The sequence below is a fragment of the Physcomitrium patens genome, chromosome 25 (genome assembly GCF_059467195.1).
Source record: "Physcomitrium patens ecotype Gransden chromosome 25, ASM5946719v1, whole genome shotgun sequence".
NCBI lineage: Eukaryota > Viridiplantae > Streptophyta > Bryopsida > Funariales > Funariaceae > Physcomitrium > Physcomitrium patens.
This window is the reverse complement of record NC_143434.1, coordinates 7,860,803-7,879,624: the sequence shown is the minus strand read 5'-3', so window position 1 is coordinate 7,879,624 and position 18,822 is coordinate 7,860,803. Positions and strand designations below refer to the sequence as shown.

Sequence of the window (18,822 nt, the reverse complement as noted above, 5' to 3'; positions counted from 1 at the left end):
TGTAAGATGATTACAACAGGAAAGAAAAAAAACTACATTTTCAGCTACAAAAAAATTTGTTGTAGAAACCAACAGAAATCAACGTACCAATTCAAGACAAAATGTTTAATCTAGTATCATTTCACAAGTCGACATTGAGCTCCAAATTGTTATAAACCAAGACGCAATAAACACCATTCAGCTAGAAGATGCTTTTCAATTAATATCAATCAAGATGTTAAAAAGACAGGGTGATGGACAAACATACATCTTGATCACCAATCAGGACTGCTCTTCGCAAATTAGTAGAGGAGAATTTGCAGACGCAGCAATGTCGGAACCAATTCATGTCAAAAGTAAGTTTTAGAATTTACTGTAAAGTATTACTCATGTACAGTGCAATCGTACGACTTGGCAATCTAAATTTCTAAATGATCTTGTACTGCAGAATACCATCAATGATAGTGAGAATAGAGTTTGCCGCAATGTAACAAGTTTATGATTAGCAGAAAGAGAGGGATCGCATGTTTCAGGTTTACACTCCAGTTAAGTATCAAACATACAAAATTGGTCAAAATATTTTCAGAAAGTACCCTGCCATTATATCATGATTGCTGATGACAGATATTGAGTGAGAACCTATAGTCTATTACACTGTTAAGAAAATACTTCAATAAGTGACTTCGCGTGTCGAAGGATTTAATTCTCATCAGGTTGTTAGCAAGGATAAATTTCATCAGCTCAAATTCAATTAAAGACTTCCATAGAGTAACACTATTTAGGAAAATGTGCACAGCCACACTGGTCCACTACATTCGCTCCCTTTTCGCGACTACTTTGTAATCATCCACAATTTCGCTGATTTCAGAACACCAAGACTTCATTCAACAGTTTCCGAAAAGCGGATTTATTCATCAACACTTTCTCCCTAACAATGCACACCACTATCCCCGCACTCAACCGCACGGTCCATCTTCGCGCCTCTCGTGTATTCTACAACAGTTTCCGTCCTGCAACTTCCGACGCCCTGATCGACACCGCCACATCCACAATTCGCACTGGATGTACCACACCGACGTCCGACTCGTCGCTTATTCCACAGGAATTCCCTCAGACGTCCTTTCTCTCCACCTCCAAGCTCCAATCACCTCACACTACTCTCTGTTTACATCCCACCATCAAGGTCGACCTATCCCTACTCCATGCCACCCGCACGCTCTCCGCCGTGTCTACCACCCCAACCACTTATCTCCGTTCACGAACTTGCGGGTCATGAATGGCTCCGCTTCCTTCTTCGTCAACTCCCTCGACCATTTCGCACGTCCGCTCCTGATCGACCCAGGCCCCGAGCACAAGTACTCCCCGTAGAACACCGTCTTCTGCCTCGCAGGGTCGTTCCAATCTTGCCACCCGATGGGCAGGATCATATCCGCCATGTAGCACCGGATGAACACCGTCCGGGAGTGACTTCCCCACGCACGTCCCAGGTAGATTGTCCCGGAACCCGAAATGTGGCAACCCACGAACGAGAATCCCGACGGAGACTCAGCGCTCTCCCGCTTCTGCGCTGAAATCGACCCACTGTTCTGGAATGCGATCGACTTGATCTTGCACTTGTGGAACATAGCCGTTCCGTCCCCAAATATGAAATCGATCGACCCGATAATGTGGCACTCGCGGAAATAGTGACGTCCCTCCTTGGAGTACAGTGTGTCCTGAGCCCCGTAGAAGAAGCACCGGTAGAACGCTCCCTTGTCACCTTGGATGCGAAATGCCACGGCCTGCTTCCCCACGGCGCCACCGGGCGGTGCGGGCGCAGTATTCACAAACGTGCAGTCCGTCGCCAAAAAGTTGTCGCCTGTCACTGCTGTCGACGCACTCAGAGACGTGCTTCCAGCCTTCTCTGCAGTATCGCCCCATGCCAAGATGGTCCTCTTCCCCGAGCACTTGAAGTACACGTTGTCATGCGGGACATTAATCTTCTCACTGCACCCACACACACCACATCGTTACCTCACTCCCCCACACCTCAACTTGCTTCACTACACAAGCACCCGGAACTACTACGTCCACCTCTTCTCTATTCCCACATCGTGCAAAACCCTGCCCACATTACAACCTCATGTTTCAACGAACCTGTAGTAGCCGTTCATGATATGAATGGTGACTCGCTTATTGTTACCCTTCGGTATCGAGTCCACAGCATCCTGGATTTTCGTGAAGTCTCCTTTGCCGGACTTGTCCACCACAATGTACAATTTCCTCGCACCATCAGAGTTCGAATCATCATCCCCCATCGTACCCATCACTCCGGACATCTCTGGCGCAGATTCTCGCTCGTTCACCTTTGCAGTTATTTGTCCGATCCAGTCCTCGAAACTGCCAGTCTCCGCTGCCTCAGACGCCGCGAACAGACATGCAGACACCAGCCCAAACACGACGAAGTAGCTGAGAACCCGAAGGGCTGCCATAGTGACAGTCCTGTGAATCCCGCAACAGATCGATCAACAATCACAACCCCTACAGTCTACACACATTCAATGAGGTCCAATTGATTCAAACCAGCGAGACTGTTATCTGCTTGACTGAGACATAGACTCATCTTATACGCGCAGACTGTACAGACTGGGTTGGTTTGAAAGTGAGGGCACCTCGAAGGCATTCAGACTTGGCTGAGAGTGACTAATGTTTTACGCGTGGAGGTGTGTCAACGTGGGCTTGCGATGCTTCATCCGACCCAAAGCGATCCGTCGATTTCGGAATGAAACAAGCAAAGAATTGAATACGGCATTGACGAGACAATTGTGGTTTTTATTAGAATATCACAGTTGTATAGAAGAATTACCACCTCAACAACAAAATAATGTTTCGCAGAAGTCAACATAGATCAAAGTAGCATTTGACCACAATATCTTGGACCTGAAATGATTCAGCAATCCAACATCCACTCCTTCATGGATGTCAAGTAACAGGCAAGAAAAGTCCAATGAGTGCGAAGAGACTTATAAATTGGTGATCATCATGTTGTCAAACAAATCAGTTTGTTTCTAGATTATATAATCTACTAATATCAAGAAAAACTTAAACAAGTCTAAATGTTTAAATAAAAAAATGTCAAGGATTTAGAATTCGGAGACAAAATATGACTTGGATATAGTAAGAGTTATGAATGATTAAAGTCTTATATTGTATTGATAGAGTTTGGTATATGAAGTAAGAAATAGGTGCCATCTAAAACCACCAAAGGCACCACAATTGTCAAATAAGAATAACAATGAATACATGGCATAGGAGATCCACTACAGATATTGTATTGTCATAAGTAAAACAATACTAAGTATTAATTGTAATGTAGTGTATTGTAGAATAAGAAACTATTAAGAATAATTAAAAGAAGAATAAATGAAAGGTACTATAGAATTACAAATAAATAAATAACACAAAAAAATAATACAAATTAGAGGTTAACTCAACAACAAAGATTGTCCAAATACTAGAGATTGGCAAAAAACCAAAACATTAGTTTGATATCAAGGGTTGACACAATAGTGAATGTTGTTACAATATATACTTTTAAATTAAGATTTCACATTTTTTTTAACTTATTTTCAAATGTTGTGGTTCTATAGAACTGTAGCAAAGAACTGTGGCAAAGAAAAAAAAATGTTCAATGGTACAACCTGTGCAATGGAACGGTAATGGCAATTATTCCGCTCATGGTTACTTTGTGGAAAGCAAATCAACTACCAACAGAGAACATACCAACGAAACACACAGAATGTGACAAGAATGCAACAGAGCAGCTGTATGGAGACAATGAATCCGTGTCGAAGAGCTGGCTCCCGGGTGGAGATGGAGGAAAGAAACATGACCCCTTAATTACACTCCTCGAATTAGCATCTCACTTCTTTCTCGTGGCGCACAGGCCGATCCCATAAAGTTCAAGCCAAGCTGGCATGGGGGATGCGTCCACAGTGTCCTTTTGTTCCCAAGAAGTTTGACATAGTTTTGTTGCAAATAGAATGCGCTCTGGAAAGTAGTCCATGCCAACTTGCAGAGTAACTCAGTCATCGATGTATGGAGAATTGTGACAGGCGACCCATGACATGTAACCGCGGTAATCGAAAAATGGGAGGAACGGTCATTTCGGAACTGAACTCCTGGAACATCCATGGAATCTTTACAGAAAGCATGTGTTGGTTGTGAGTCTATCTCGGCATGGACCGCAACCAGGAGAGTAGGTGGCCAAGCGCCGAGGGGTTGGTATGAGCTGCACGCATAGAGACTGAAGTAAGACAGACTATTTATACTCCGTCTGAATGCAATTAGATTGCACGATCTAGGGGATGGTGCTGACGATGCGTTGTTGATGATACTGCTGTTGCCTGGGACTCGCAGGAGATTTTAGAACCTTTTCTGTGTTCAAATAGAATTACTTCAGGTAGGGTGTGACTTTGCTCCTCTGATTACCTAAGCCAAATGTTTGACCCCTTCTTCGTCGGCAACCTGGATGCGAAACTCCGAAAGCCGCAGTAGCGAGGAGGGGCCATGGGCTCCGCAAAACCCGATTAGGGGGACTGAGCGGAACAGTCCGCCGCTCAACCTAGCCGCCGCACACTGTGTGTCCACATCCTCAAGCGGCTCAGCCAGCACCCACAGGGTCCAATCACTCGGTGCAAGGCTGTCACATTTTTGCTAGGATCCTCAGAGATAAGCTTCGTGCTGATTTCTGAGGTGAAACGTGGAGCTGTGGGATTAGGGTTAAGGGCCCGTGGCCGTGATTTATTTGTTTATTGTAACTTGCAGTATTGAATGCTTGTACAGTTACAATGGCATCTTATGTAGATCCCATCAAGGGCGAGAGCCAGATGGAGCGATACAACCGCATATGTCACGAGGCTAAACAGGCATGGCTAGTGGAGTCAAGGATCAAATCGTTGGCTTGGAGGATGCACTCACTAGCGTCGTTGCCTAACAACCCAATGCAGTGGAGACTCTCCATCCTACTAAGGCCCAATCAATCGAAGCTCTCTTCGATGGATACTGCTGCAGTTATGCTGAATTCCTGCTTTAGAACACCACTAGAATCATCTCCTTGGACCAATCAATAGTCAAGTAGGAGATGGACTTCTTCTCCAACTTAGTAACCAGAGCGTTGTTGTGTTGGAAAGTAGTATAACATGTAAAAATAATATAAAATATTATAAAAATTTGAATTGTAATTAAAAATAAAATAAAATAAAATATTTTTCTAATTTGTTTAAGTTTGTAGTTAAAATTTTATAATAAAAGATAGAAGTTGTAGGATTTATTAGTAAGAAGTTTGGAAGGGCTTTGGTATCAAAAGTATAATATTTTGACTTCCAAGCCATTTTATGTGGGTAGATAAGATGAGTAATAGAAGACTTCATTCCCATTGGTTGAAAGTCATATCTAATAGGCTTTGCAATATTATCTAAGACACATTAGATGTAATAGGATATGAATAAGATATTTGTATTATTGAGACATAGAAATAAGTAATTAGAGCCATTTTTGAGAAGTTTTTAAAAGTTTCTAAAATTAAGGCTAAGTTGGTGGTTTATGTGGGATCCATCATAAAATATTCTAAAAAGACTTAGGACAGTTATTAAGGTGGAATCCATCTCTAGAAGCTTTTAGAAGGATGATATCAAGGACAAAAATTTGATAAAAGCAAATAAACAAGTGAGACTTTTTCAAAGAAATACGACAAAATAAAAATAAAGAAGTATGTATATTAAAAAAGAAACTAGAATGGCTATTGCTAAAAGACAATAAAACTAGAGAGTCATGAAATTAGACTAGAAGCAAGAAAGGAATTGATAAGAATGAAGAAGGCTTTACTCTTGCTTCTATATATACTATCTACTTAGGATCTATGTGGCGACATTCTATAGGACCTCGAAAAACATATTGACTTTGTATGACACATATCTTAACTTACAAGGCAAGTTTTTTATATGGGCACCACATAATTAGCTTGTTCTATAAGCTATTAATACATATAAAATGTAGTTAGCTTATTGACTAAGTTTCTAATCTACCAATCAACTACAAACACATGTCAAAACAATGTCTACAAAGCTTCTAAGAAGCTTTTGTAGAAGGTATTATGAAATAAATCTATTTTTACATACTTCTACTTATTTATATTACATAGGTAATAATTATAGTAGATATATATATCCATAACATTATCCCCTCTTTTAGATACGAGTTCAACAAGGAGTGGTGATCACATTTTTAAGAAGTCTAAGATGCAAAAAATTGTATTTGCCACATCCTTTGATCTTTATTTTTTTTAAAGGTAGTTGATAGGTCCTCTCAACCACTGATAATGTTCCATTTTAAGGCAAAAAGACTACCTTATTATTTGATCATTGTTGAAACCTTTGTAACTTTCTTCAAACAAAACATTTGTAATACTATCATGAATTGTTCCTACTTTTAATAAAATCACCAAACATTGAGAGTTTCTTCTTAGGTCGTGATATCAAATGCATTGTATCTTGCCATTTATTCAAAGAAGAACATGTCGTTCTTGAAGGACTTCATTCCTATTACATCATCTTAAAGGTTGTAATAATCACAATGTCTCATTTGATAAGTTAGCAAATAATGGTTCTTCAGTTAAATCCATTGGCTGTTAGTTCTCCATCTCATTAATGCTACAATTATACAAAAACTACAAATAAGGATAGAAGTTAAAATACAATCTTTTCTAAACTCTATTTCTTTTATAGCAAAGGTTTTCTATCCATCTTGGTTTTCATGGATGTCATTGATGAAAAGCTTTGATATTTTCTATTGCATTTGTAAGATTTTTTGCTAGTTCCTATGTATGTTTGCTAATATTATATCTGCACCAATGAATAAAATATTTTAACCTATATGGACATCATCTTAAATCTAAAACTTCTTCTACATCAAATTTTTGATAATTATCTACTTTTATTAAAAGCAGTGGTGTTTGTCTTTTTTTCAAGATATTCACTATCTTATATGGCTCTAAAAGAGACACATAAAATTTGAAATGGATTTTCATAGACTCTAATAGATATAGTCAATAAGCAATTGAATTGACTTATTTACAAATAGGAAATGGTCTAAGTTTATAACAATCAAACTTGTCACGATTATAATAATATATAGATAAGATAATTAAATAAATAATTAAAACCATGGAAGTTTTTAGAATTGGAATTAGGTTACTGGACTAGATAAGATCTATTGTAGAACATTCTAGAAAGGTTTTAGGGTGGTTATTTACATAGGATCCACTATAGAACTTTTTAAAAAAGACTTAAGGTGGTTATCTAAATAGAGCCTATCATAGAATCTTCTAAAAAAGAAGTTTAAGGTGATTATCTAAATAAGATCTACTACTTAGGAACATTCTAGAAAGTCTAGGGTAGTAGGATAAGGTATAAATAGGATTGGCCAGGGCCTTTTCAGGCATTTGATCAAATATGGCTTTGGATCCTTTTTCTTAGTAAAATTTGGTTTTGCATCTTTTTGTTCAAATTTGTTCTATTTTATTTCGGTTTGCTCAATTTTGTCTTTCATGTCCTATTTTGTTTAATTTTGTTCAATTTTATTCTGGTTTATTTTGTCTTATTTTGAGATGAGACCTTATGTTGTTGTAGATTGGAAAGATTTTAGATTTTTGAGATAGTCAGGTCGTATTTCATTGGTATTAGAGCAAATATTAGTCTATTCACCTTTGATAGTATGTCAATAGTCATTATTTAGTCCAAGGTCAATTATTTTGGTTACATTGGGAATTGTATTGAGGATACAACGAGCTACTCTTAAAAAGACAATTGGAAGGTAAAAAGATATTATAATAGTGGAAGCCAATGAAGAAATTACAGTATCAAAGATATGGCAAAGCAATCCCAAATAGAGGCTCAAATACAACACCTCTTAGACTAGATAACTACTTTGCAAGGACAAATAGAAGCCTTGAAGACAAAAGAGTTGACATTTGTTAGATTGAAATTGAGTAAGCCTAGTACATATTTTGGAACTTCAAGACAAGAAGATGTATGTCAATGGCTTTATAATATGCAATAATACCTCCAATGCCAATGAAGATTGATGCCTTATAAAGATTATTGACACTACAAAGACGACAAGTATTGGTACAAAAAGAATTATGTTTTTATTGTTGAAAGCATGGCCATTAGATTAGAGGTTGTCCAAAATATCAAAGTACAAATACCATCAAGACAAGGTGAGTTCATAGCCTTGAAACTCACAAAGTGGATAATGAGTCAGAGCAAGAAAATAAAGCTCCCTAGTAAAGGCTTTGGAAGCTAGTATTGGGTAGCTGTTGTGTCTCACAGAAAAATTGCATAGTCTTGGACAATTATAAAAAGAGTCAATTGCTGCATCTAATGGGACTACTAAGAAGACAATCTTGTTGAGTGCTTATAAATTTTAGCTCTATAAAAAATTGCATCTCAACTAAAATTGTGTCCGGCTTGGAATTAAAATCAAAGAAATCAAAAGAGGAAGTATATATCTTGCAAATGACTAAGAGAACATATTGAGTGAGATGTGTGAAGAAGAAACCTTGAGATTGACGGACACCTATATCTTAAAGGAGAGATTCAAAGTAACAAAGCTAAGATATGCTTTTATCTTTGGTATACCATGGTTGGAGATGAAAAATAAATAAATTGATTAGATAGTATGGACAATTTCTTTTAAAAATAGAAGATACAAGGTGACTCTTTGTACCTCCACATTAAGTGAAGAAGAAAGACAATTCGCTACTAAAGACTTACTTGTAGAAACAACCTTTATGAATAAGCAACTATAGCATGAGTAACTAGTATATATAATGGTTCCAAACCTTGCATCAATGGTGAAAAAGACAACTGAAGGAATAGAATGGAAGAGAAACTCATATGAAAATATCATGATGTCTTTCCAATTGACCTACCTAATGGCATACCTCTTGATCGAGGTGCCTCCTTTCAAATAGAACTATTGCCTGGAGCCAAATTAAGAAGTTGATCAATGTATTGCCTTATAACAAAAGAACTTGAAGAGTTATGAAAGACATGAAATAAATCTTGGAAAAAGGCCTCATTCAAGAAAGTACATCACTATAGGGAGTACCTATATTCTATACACCTAAAAAAGATGGTAGACTTTACCTTTGCATCGACTATTAAGGTCTCAATAAGCAGACTATTAAAAATACATATCCACTTCTATGGATGGATGATCTTCTTGACCAACTTCAAGATGCAACTATCTTTAATAAATTAGATCTTTGGAGTGGCTATTGATAATACCTATTACAAGAGAGGATGTAAAAAAGATGGTATTTTGTATGCACTATAGATATTTTGAATGACAGGGTTTACTATTTGGCCTCATCAATGCTTTAGCCTCTTTCATGGATCACATGAACAGATTCTTTTAAGATCTTTTAGATAAGTATGTAGTTGTCTTTAATATTGATATCTTTATATATAATAAAATCAAAATGTAAACTTTAGAAGTCAAAAGTCAATTTTTAGGGGCATGTGATGTCCTCCAAAGGTGTGCGTATGGAGTAAGATAAGATAAAAGTAGTAGAAGATTGACCAACTTCAAAAGATGCTTCTAAAGTTTACTCATTTTTAGGCCTTGCTGGATATTATTGGTATTTTGTTTAACGATTTGTTCACATAGCTGCTTCATTAACAAACCTATTACAGAACGGTGTTCCATTTGAATGGAAATTGAAGCAGCAATATGCCTTTAATAAGTTGAAAGAAGCATTCATTATTACTTCAATATTCCAACCATATGATCCTAATCTTCTTTCTACCCTTGACATTGATGCTTCCAACTTTGCTATTAGAGTGGTCCTTCAACAAAACTTTGGTACTAGCCTTCAACCTATAGTGTATGAATCATGCAAGGTCAAAAGGAGAGAGTATAATTATTCTGCATGTGATTGAGAATAAATAATAATTGTATATGCTACAAAAGTGTCTTGACACTATCTATTAAGAAAGCTACTAATTGTTTCGGTTGACCATCAACCTTTCTTACATGATTTGCATCTAAAAAATATGAAATTATAGCATCATTATTGAAAAGAAGAATTGTAGCTTTTTGATATCAAGCTTGAGTACAAACAAAGGCGACAATATACTGTACCAGACAGTTTATCACGGAGACTAGACTTAAAGGACAAATCAAAAGATAAGACAAAAGTCGCTACTATTAGTAGTATTATTTTAAATCTAACTAAAGAGGCTGAATTGAAAGAAGCTATGCAACGAGATGTTTATTTCAAGATGGTTAGTAATCGATTAAAGGTAGGTATAATTTTTGTTTTATTTATTCTATAAATTCCTTTCAGAATAAATATGTATAAGAGAATTCGAATATAGGGAAAGACTAAGCGCATGAGCTTTACTAATTAGGATCATAAAATTAATTATAATTTGGACCACTAAAATACCAAGAAATACTACAATGCTTCTTTTCATGAACAATACTCTTTCATCAACTGATAACAATAGTGTACAACCTTGCACTCTTAAAAGACCACTCAAAGCTCATAAATTCCATCCAATACTAGGAATAAAAAACTTCACTCCAAGCAATCTGGATTCACAGAATTTTTGTAATCACAGACTTTCTCTGTCCAAAATACACACAACTCTCAATAAACAACAATCATAATCTTTCAATCATAATCAATCTTCCAATAACTTCTCATATAATTCAATCACATAATACTCCAATTATATAATCAATAACTCATAAATCAATCTCTAGTTTATTCCACAGACTCACTTCTCAGTATTCAAAAACTATCCATTACTCTTCAACAACAGAGAAAACAAAGAAAACAAAGAAGTAGCACCAAGCTTAATCCCGGCTCATGACTATTACAGTCTGGCACCCTAAGAAACTTCTACAACTCCTATATAATTACTACTAATTTTCAGATCCTAATCGTAATTCTATAATAAACTGCTTTTAATAACTAAATCAACCATCCATACTCTTGAACTGACCATTCTATGGATTATTAATCTATTTTATCAATATCTTATAAAAATGAACTAATAACTATTCTACATAGTCCCACTCCTATTTATGCAGTGTCTTCGTAAACATACAATTGATTCTTATCTAAAAACTACTTAACAAAACTCTACAAAGTTACTAGTTCGATTGGCCCACCCAATTAATCATTTGCTGCATTATTGAATGTAAGTTCCACCGATTCTGGTTCCAATTGCAAATCTTCTTCTTCTTCCAATCCGTCCATCGGCTCCTTCCTCAATTGGTTTGATAGATCTTCATTATACTCACGTAATACACGGACTTGAGCCTCCAATTTCAAGATCTGGGCATCCCAAAGTTCCAATTGATGTTGATGCTGACTCATCCATTCTAGAACATCTTCAATTGTCACTTGTGACTAGTTCCTCACTGTTAATTTATCAATCAATTTCGCCACCTCAACTTATAAAACTTTGATTTTGGACCTCAACTTCTTCGTTTCCCATCTGGATTGGTTACTCAATGCCTCTTTCTCTTTCATCAATAACTCTACCTTGCCTCGTTCTGCTTGTAACTGACATTTGAGTTTTCTCCATTCCAAATTCCATGTCTTGCGATTCTAGATTAATTTGTCCTATTGTCCTTCCACAATCCATAAGATGTGTTCTTTTTCTTTCGTCCAAGACTCATATTGGTGAACCCATTTTCGCTCCAATACCAGCTTGGATTCTTCAATTTCTTTTATCGTCCGTTCTTGCTCTTCAATTCTTTGATTCTTCTCTGATATCACCTTCTTATTGGCCTCTAAATCTCGTTTGCTACTGCCCTCTACATCTAATGCTCGCACCATACAATGTATTTGTGAAATATGCTTCAATAAAGCATTCTTAAGAGGTATTGCTTTAGGCAATCGACCTTGTGGAAGCGCTAACTGATTAATATCCATCAAAATTGGGGTTTCATTCTCCTCCTCCACCGCTAAACTAATTGGAACCCGTTCTGATTCAATAATTGGAACGACCCCTTATGCCACTGTACAACTTGACTCCCCAATTTTGTGTATTACATCTGCTGTATTGATATTTTGTGCTAACAAATTTTGTTCTCTCTACAGAGGCAATGGCACTACTGTAGGACTTTCCTCTACTAGCAATATTTGACGTAATGTAAACGCGATCACAGCATACACATAATTGGAACAAAGTTAATAAGTGAATTTTTCCAATTTCTACTTGGCTCTTATCTCCATATGAATATGAGTGGCTACGTACGCTGTCTACTTGAGGACCATCCCTTCCACTGCCCCTACTACTGCATACAATAACCGTTTGGATATATATGTTGGGTGTCAGTACAATCCTAACCGCCTCACCACTAAACGAAACCATTCCATGAGTTTTGGTGAAATTACCTCAACAGTCCGCCAACCTTGGCTCTTCTCAAAGGCCAAAATATCTCCCTTGAAATATCTTGCTGGACTGAAGTTGCTTGAGTCATCAACTCCTACCGCAATCTCTCCAATGAGAAGAAATAACACCTTTTTCAGGATTGCTCGATCAATCCCGATAATTTGTCCTTGTACCATACTCGATCTATTCTTTGAGTCATAGTTTGTAATATATTCTTCCACTAATGACACATTAATTGATAGTAAGCGATCTAACAGGTGCAAAAATAAGAACAACTGTGTATTCCAAAAGTCTTTTATGCTTTTCCGTGTCTAGCAAATCTCTAACTTCATCGGCTCCTTATTGGTAATGATTATCACAGAAGGTGGTTTTGATGTGCATCTAGCTCTCACATTTCATCCACTGTCTTTTTTGTCTGCAGCTTGCTTTGTACTTTTAATTGCCATCATGCTTTCTCTTTCAAACTCTTAACTGGAACTACTACACTCAAAAATACAAGAAATATAAGAAATTACACTCCAACCAACTCAAAATAATACCACAGAATGACCTTAACTAGTGCCCCACTCATATTCTCTTACTACTTGGTAATAATAACAACATGTTACCCAAACTGTCCATGAAAGGTAATGGGAAGTAATCTTTCTTGATAGCCGCATTAAGTTTTTGAAAATCCCGACAAATATGGATTTTTCCATTCTTTTTCAGTACCATGACGATTGGAAAAATCCACTCACTATTTGGTATTGAGTAAATAAAACCAACCACAAGAAGCTTGTCCAATTCTTCCTTCACCATGAGAAAATATTTAGGATTAAGGCGATGTTGCCTTTACTGTATTTATTTAGTATTCTCCTCTAAAATGATATGATGCTCATAGATGTTAGTGGGAATACTCTTTAAATTAGCATAAGTCCAAGCAAAAGCGGACTTATGATGCAAGAAAAATTCTATCCAACAGGTCAACTCCTAGTCCTTAATACCTTCGTAGATCTTAATTTTTTGTGGCTCTGCTGTGGTTGCGAAGTTAATAGTTTGACATAAAGGTGCAACAACAATGTTCTCTTTCAATCCCTATGTCAATAAGTCCAACATGTGCGAAGTAGTGAATCCTATGTCCAAGGTACTAATATGGTGTACATCATACTTGGTCATCAAATCAATACTAACATAATGAGAGCTTTCGAAATCCATTGGGTATATCAAGTACTCCCCCAGACCTCCACATTGGTATACTACTCTAGGGTGTTGGGCTGCCTCCATGGGCGCCTCTGTAATCGATGTGACTGCATCATCATTAGAGCTAAGCTCATCGTCCAATATCAATTCAAATGCTGACAATTGAGACTCCCTGTGATAGCATACTGGGTACAATTGTAATACCATTTTGTCGCCGCCCTTGCCAATTGTCAAAGTACCCCGACTCCAATCGTTCTTGGCCTTTGTCTGATAAAGCCAGGGTCGTACCAATAAAATTGGATACAATAAAGTCGAATGTTGTAGCTGAAAGATAATATAATCAATTACATATGCAATACCAGTAATTATAGTTTGAATACTATGTAAAATACTCATTGGTTTAACCCGGCTATGATCTGGCATCCATAATACCAATGTCGTGGATACTAAGTATTCCAAAATTAAAGCATCCATTGTATCAATGTTCATTAAATTGACACTGGAACCACCATCTACCTGAATACCAGAGATCATGTCACCATCAATTGAAACATTGATGGTTGGTACACTTGGGTCAAGGTTCAAACCGACTTCACAAACTTCCTTATTATGTTGCTTATGCCCTATTAATGATGAATTCAATGTAGAACGATACTTTGGTGCGATCGCTAGAAATTGCTTCATAGAAATAGAAGGCCAATAGCATCCAGATCCTTCAATATATCATAGGGTTCCATATTTAGGATAATGCCCAATGTCCTCTTTCTTTTCATTGGTTGAAGTTTAACTTCTTGAAGTAAGATATTCTTCCGTCCTTGACTCAAAATTGGAACAGTAGATGGATTTTCTTTAGAATTCATGCCTTTGAGAGGATCTTTCAATGAAAAGGCGTTTTTCAAAATGGCATAGAGAACTGAACAACTTGAAACAAAATTGAAGCCTTCATAATTGGTACCTCATTAGATAACGCAACCAAGTGTCACGGACACAAAATACAGACTTGAAATCTAAGAAGAAGTTCAAGAAGAAGTGGCAGAATTAGATTAAACAGATGAGTACAAGAACAACACCAGAAAGGTGAGCTAGAACTCCAAGAGATGTGTTGTCGAGACTGAAGAACTCTTCAGCCTCGATCCCTATATATACTCCTATTTAGGAAGCTTCTCGAGCTACTTCAATTAACTAGGAAGCTTCTAAAAGGTTCTAGAGGCTTCTTTTCTAGAAGGTTCTAGAAACTTCTCGAGCTACTTCTATTAACTAAGAAGCTTCTAGAAAGTTCCAGGGGATTCTTTTCTAGAAGCTTCTAGAAAATTCTCTTCTAGAAGGTTCCAGAGACTTCCTTTCTAGAAGCTTCTAGAAACTTCTCTCTAAAAGGTTCCAGAGGCTTCTCTTCTAAAAGGTTCCAGAGGCTTGTCTTCTAGAAGGTTCTAGAAACTTCTCTCTAGATAGTTCTAAGAAATATGTCCCTAATATCACCCCCCCTTTTAGCTTCGAGGTCTTTGAGAAGCAATGTTGTTGATCAGTACCAACGCAAGAAAATGAAGATCTGTCGCATAACTTCTGCTATGAACTCCAACTGTTATTCACGAGGCAAGTGGTTCATCGACCCTTGAAGCCAACGATAGTGGCCCACGCCTTCGACTTCTGACCAAGCATGAACTTCCGTGTCCTCATTGTGAAATTGTCCTGCAAACACGCCTTCTGGTTGACCATCGTAAGCAGGCTCGATCTCAAATACGATCACCAGTGATCGGTTACTCGGTATCCTCCGTCGTCGTCGTGGTACATGTAGTTCTTCATCTCGGGGTCGCCTTCGTGAGCTACTCGGTTGCGATACTCTGACTGGCATAGTATCTATCTCTTGGCTATCCATATCAAAAGACCAAACTATGATCTATCTTGGAGAAAATAACTACATCAACTATGAATTTTGCTGGTACTCTCTCCTTTTCTTATATTGTTGGGAGAACAAGCTTCAGAAAGAAGCTATCATCGAATTGATTTAGGTTTATTGAGATGTAGTTGATGAAACTCCTGTATCTTTTGTGGCGCATTTGCAAGATTTTCAGCTGGCTCCCACGTTCACTCATTAATGTCATAGCCGCACCAATGAACAAGATATTCTAACTTTCCCCACCTTCGCCGTGAATCCAATACCTTTTCAACCTCGTATTCTTCGTGGTTCTCGATTTCAATACTAGGTGGCGGACATTGCACTCTTCCAGGAAAAGATGACTCTTGATAAGGTTCTAACAGAGAAACATGAAAGACTGGATGTACCTTCATAGAAGTCGGTAACTCCAGCCGGTATGCCATTGGATTAATTTGCTTTTGGATGATAAATGGTCCCAATCTTCGATAGTCCAACTTATCACATGGTCGCTTGGTCTTGATATTTTGTCAAAGAAGCCAAGCTTTGTCTCCAACTTTGAAAGTAGGTGCTGGATTCCGAAATCTATCTGCAGACGTCTTATAGGATTCTTGAGCGGATTGTAATTGAAGCTTCAACATAGTTTGAAGCTCTGATAGTTGCTTCGCAAATCCTTCAGCTGCTGGATTGTTATTTGTTGACGGACTCAATAAATCAAGCTTCGGATGATACCCATAGTTAGAAAAGAATGGTGTTTGTTGAGTCGACGCATAGAGGGTGTTGTTATATGCAAACTCGGCTAGCGGTAGATATGCAGTCCAATCGTCTTGCTGATAGTTGATGTTGCATCGTAAGTACTGCTCCAAGACTTGGTTCACCCGTTCTGTTTGGCCATCAGTTTGAGGATGAAAAGCTGAAGAAAGCTTGATATCCACCTTCAATATCCCAAAGAGAGATCTCCAAAACTTTGACACGAACTGGGTACCTTGATCTGATATGATATCATCTGGTAGTCCATGATATCGATACACATTATCGAGAAAGAGTCTTGCTGTGACTTCACTGGACGATGTCTTCTTACAAGGAACAAAGTGTGCCATCTTCGTAAGCCGATCTACCACGACAAAGATGCTGTCAAATGAGTTTGATGATGGCAAGTCCATGATGAAGTCCATAGAAATTGAAGACCATAGTCGACGTGAAATTGGCAATGGCTGTAGAAGTCCATAAGGGCGATGCCGAGGATTCTTAGATCTTGAACAGATGTCACAAGAGAGGACAAAATCTTTCACATCCTTCCACATTTGGGGCCACCAAAAATCTCGAGAAATAAGCTCCAAGGTCTTATTGAATCCAAAATGTCCCACAGTTGGAAAATCATGGCGAGATTGAAGAACTCAGATTCGTGCTAGTCCTTTTAGAATGTACAATCGCTCTTCAAAGTATAAAAGATCTCTCTCCACCTTGAACTTGTCATCATTGGTACGTTGCTTGATATCAATGGCTACTAAATCTTTAATGGTCATAGCACGTACCTAGTTTAGGAAGTCAGCATCAAATGATACAATAGTAGCACAAAGTTGAAATCTCTCTGGCTTCAATAACGTTGTACATTGTTGATCAAACGCTGTTTCTTCAGCCTTTGGTGCAAGATACGATCTCTTTGATAAAGCATTGGATAGTCCTTGCTGCCTTTCAAGTCGATAAGTGATAACAAAATCGAATCTAGATAGCGACATATTTCACTGAGCTTGACGCGGATTTAAAACTCGAGCCGTCATGAAATACTCCAAATTCTTGTGATCCGTATATACGGTTACTGGATGTGCAGCTCCTTCAAGAAAGTGACGCCATTCTTTGAAAGAATCCACTATAGCAAGAAGTTCCTTATCGTGGATCTCATAATTGATTGTCACGGACATACATATAATTACCTATATGAATAGATAAAAGTATGTAAAAGTAGGTTAATTGTGTAATATCTTCTAGAGAAGCTTCTTAGAAGCTTCATAGACGTTGCTTTGACTTTATAGGAGTCTATAGTTGACTTTTAGGTTAGAAACTTGGTCAACAAGTTAGCCATGTGCCACGCATGTTGGAAGCTTAAAGAACAAGCTAACTACGTGGTCCATCCATAGAAAACTTGCCTTGCAAGCAAAGGCATGTGGCCTAGAAAGTCAACATATATTGGAGGTCTTATAGAATATCGCCACGTGGCTTCTAGTTAGATAATATATATAGAGGCAAGAGTGAAGCCCTCTTCACTCTTGTCAACTCCTTTCTTGCTTCTAGTCTAGTTTCAAGGGTCTCTAGTTTTCTTGTATTTTGGCAATAGCCATTCCAGTTTCTTTCTTAATATACATATTTCTATTTTGTCCTATTTCTTTTTGAGAAAAGTCTTACTTACTCTTTAGCTTTCATCGAGTTCTTGTCCTTGACAGATTGACAAGAGTACACTTACAATATCAGAGCTTTGTCTTTTCTTGATTAAGAGTGGATTACCCCTTTTTCTTGATAAGACATAAGCGCATTAGAAGTTGCGGATTACCCTCTTTTAAACTGATATTGTTCTTAGTATTTTCTTTGTTATCAATTCCTCTCTTCTATTTGTTTTGAGCGTTGTTAGACATCTTCTCTTTTCTAAGTGCTACTATGGCAGAGCTTGTTGAAATGAAGAGTGCAATGGCACAGATGCAAGAACAATTGAGGGAGTTAATGCTTGCGATGCATCAACTCAATTTACCACCACAAGGAGCAACAAGAATGGTAGGAAGTGAAGATATAGAGATGATTGGGGCTGCTTCAACATCTGCACCAAACCATGTCCCTTCTCCCAGAATGGAACACCCTTCGAGTGTTAGAGAACCGAGAGTTGCCTTGCCCGAGAAGTTTGATGGTACCAGATCCAAGTTTCGAGGATTCATCAATCAGGTCCAACTAGTGATTGAACTTCAACCCCAGAGCTATCCAACTCCAGGGTCACAAGTAAGATTCATTGGTACACTTCTTTCAGGTTCAGCATTGTCATGGTTTTCATCTTTTCTTGAACGACGAGATCCAATATTAGATAATCTGGAGGCTTTTTTGGCGGAGTTTCGATCCATGTTTGGAGAACATGATGCAATTCGTGTTGCAACCAACAAGATCCGTATTTTGCGACAAGGCAATCGATCAGTAACATTATATGCTTCGCAATTTTGACAACTTGCAACTGATATCAAGTGGGATGATGCCGCACTTGTGAGTCAATTTCTCTACGGATTACAATATGAGGTAAAGAAATTGATGCTTAATTTACCTGATCCTCAAACATTGAGTCAAGCAATTGACTTTGCTGTG

At 37.7% G+C, this 18,822-nt stretch overlaps 1 protein-coding gene across 1 annotated transcript; it reads right to left on the bottom strand.

Moving 5' to 3' along the window:
• Positions 1-693: 693 nt before the first annotated feature.
• Positions 694-2,546, bottom strand: LOC112277422 (putative pectinesterase 53). The gene is made up of 2 exons (XM_024509678.3): positions 2,116-2,546; positions 694-1,965 (listed from the first exon to the last, which is right to left on the bottom strand). Exons 1-2 carry the CDS (start codon positions 2,448-2,450, stop codon positions 1,209-1,211), a joined length of 1,092 nt encoding a protein of 363 aa, XP_024365446.1. The 5' UTR covers positions 2,451-2,546; the 3' UTR covers positions 694-1,208.
• Positions 2,547-18,822: the final 16,276 nt, after the last annotated feature.

Bases quoted from the DNA above. Each gene is read 5' to 3' on its own strand.
- LOC112277422 (XM_024509678.3), bottom strand. From the start codon at position 2,450: ATGGCAGCCCTTCGGGTTCTCAGCTACTTCGTCGTGTTTGGGCTGGTG. The intron at 1,966-2,115 runs GTTCGTTGAAAC...GTGTGGGTGCAG, and splicing joins ATCATGAACGGCTACTACAG to TGAGAAGATTAATGTCCCGC.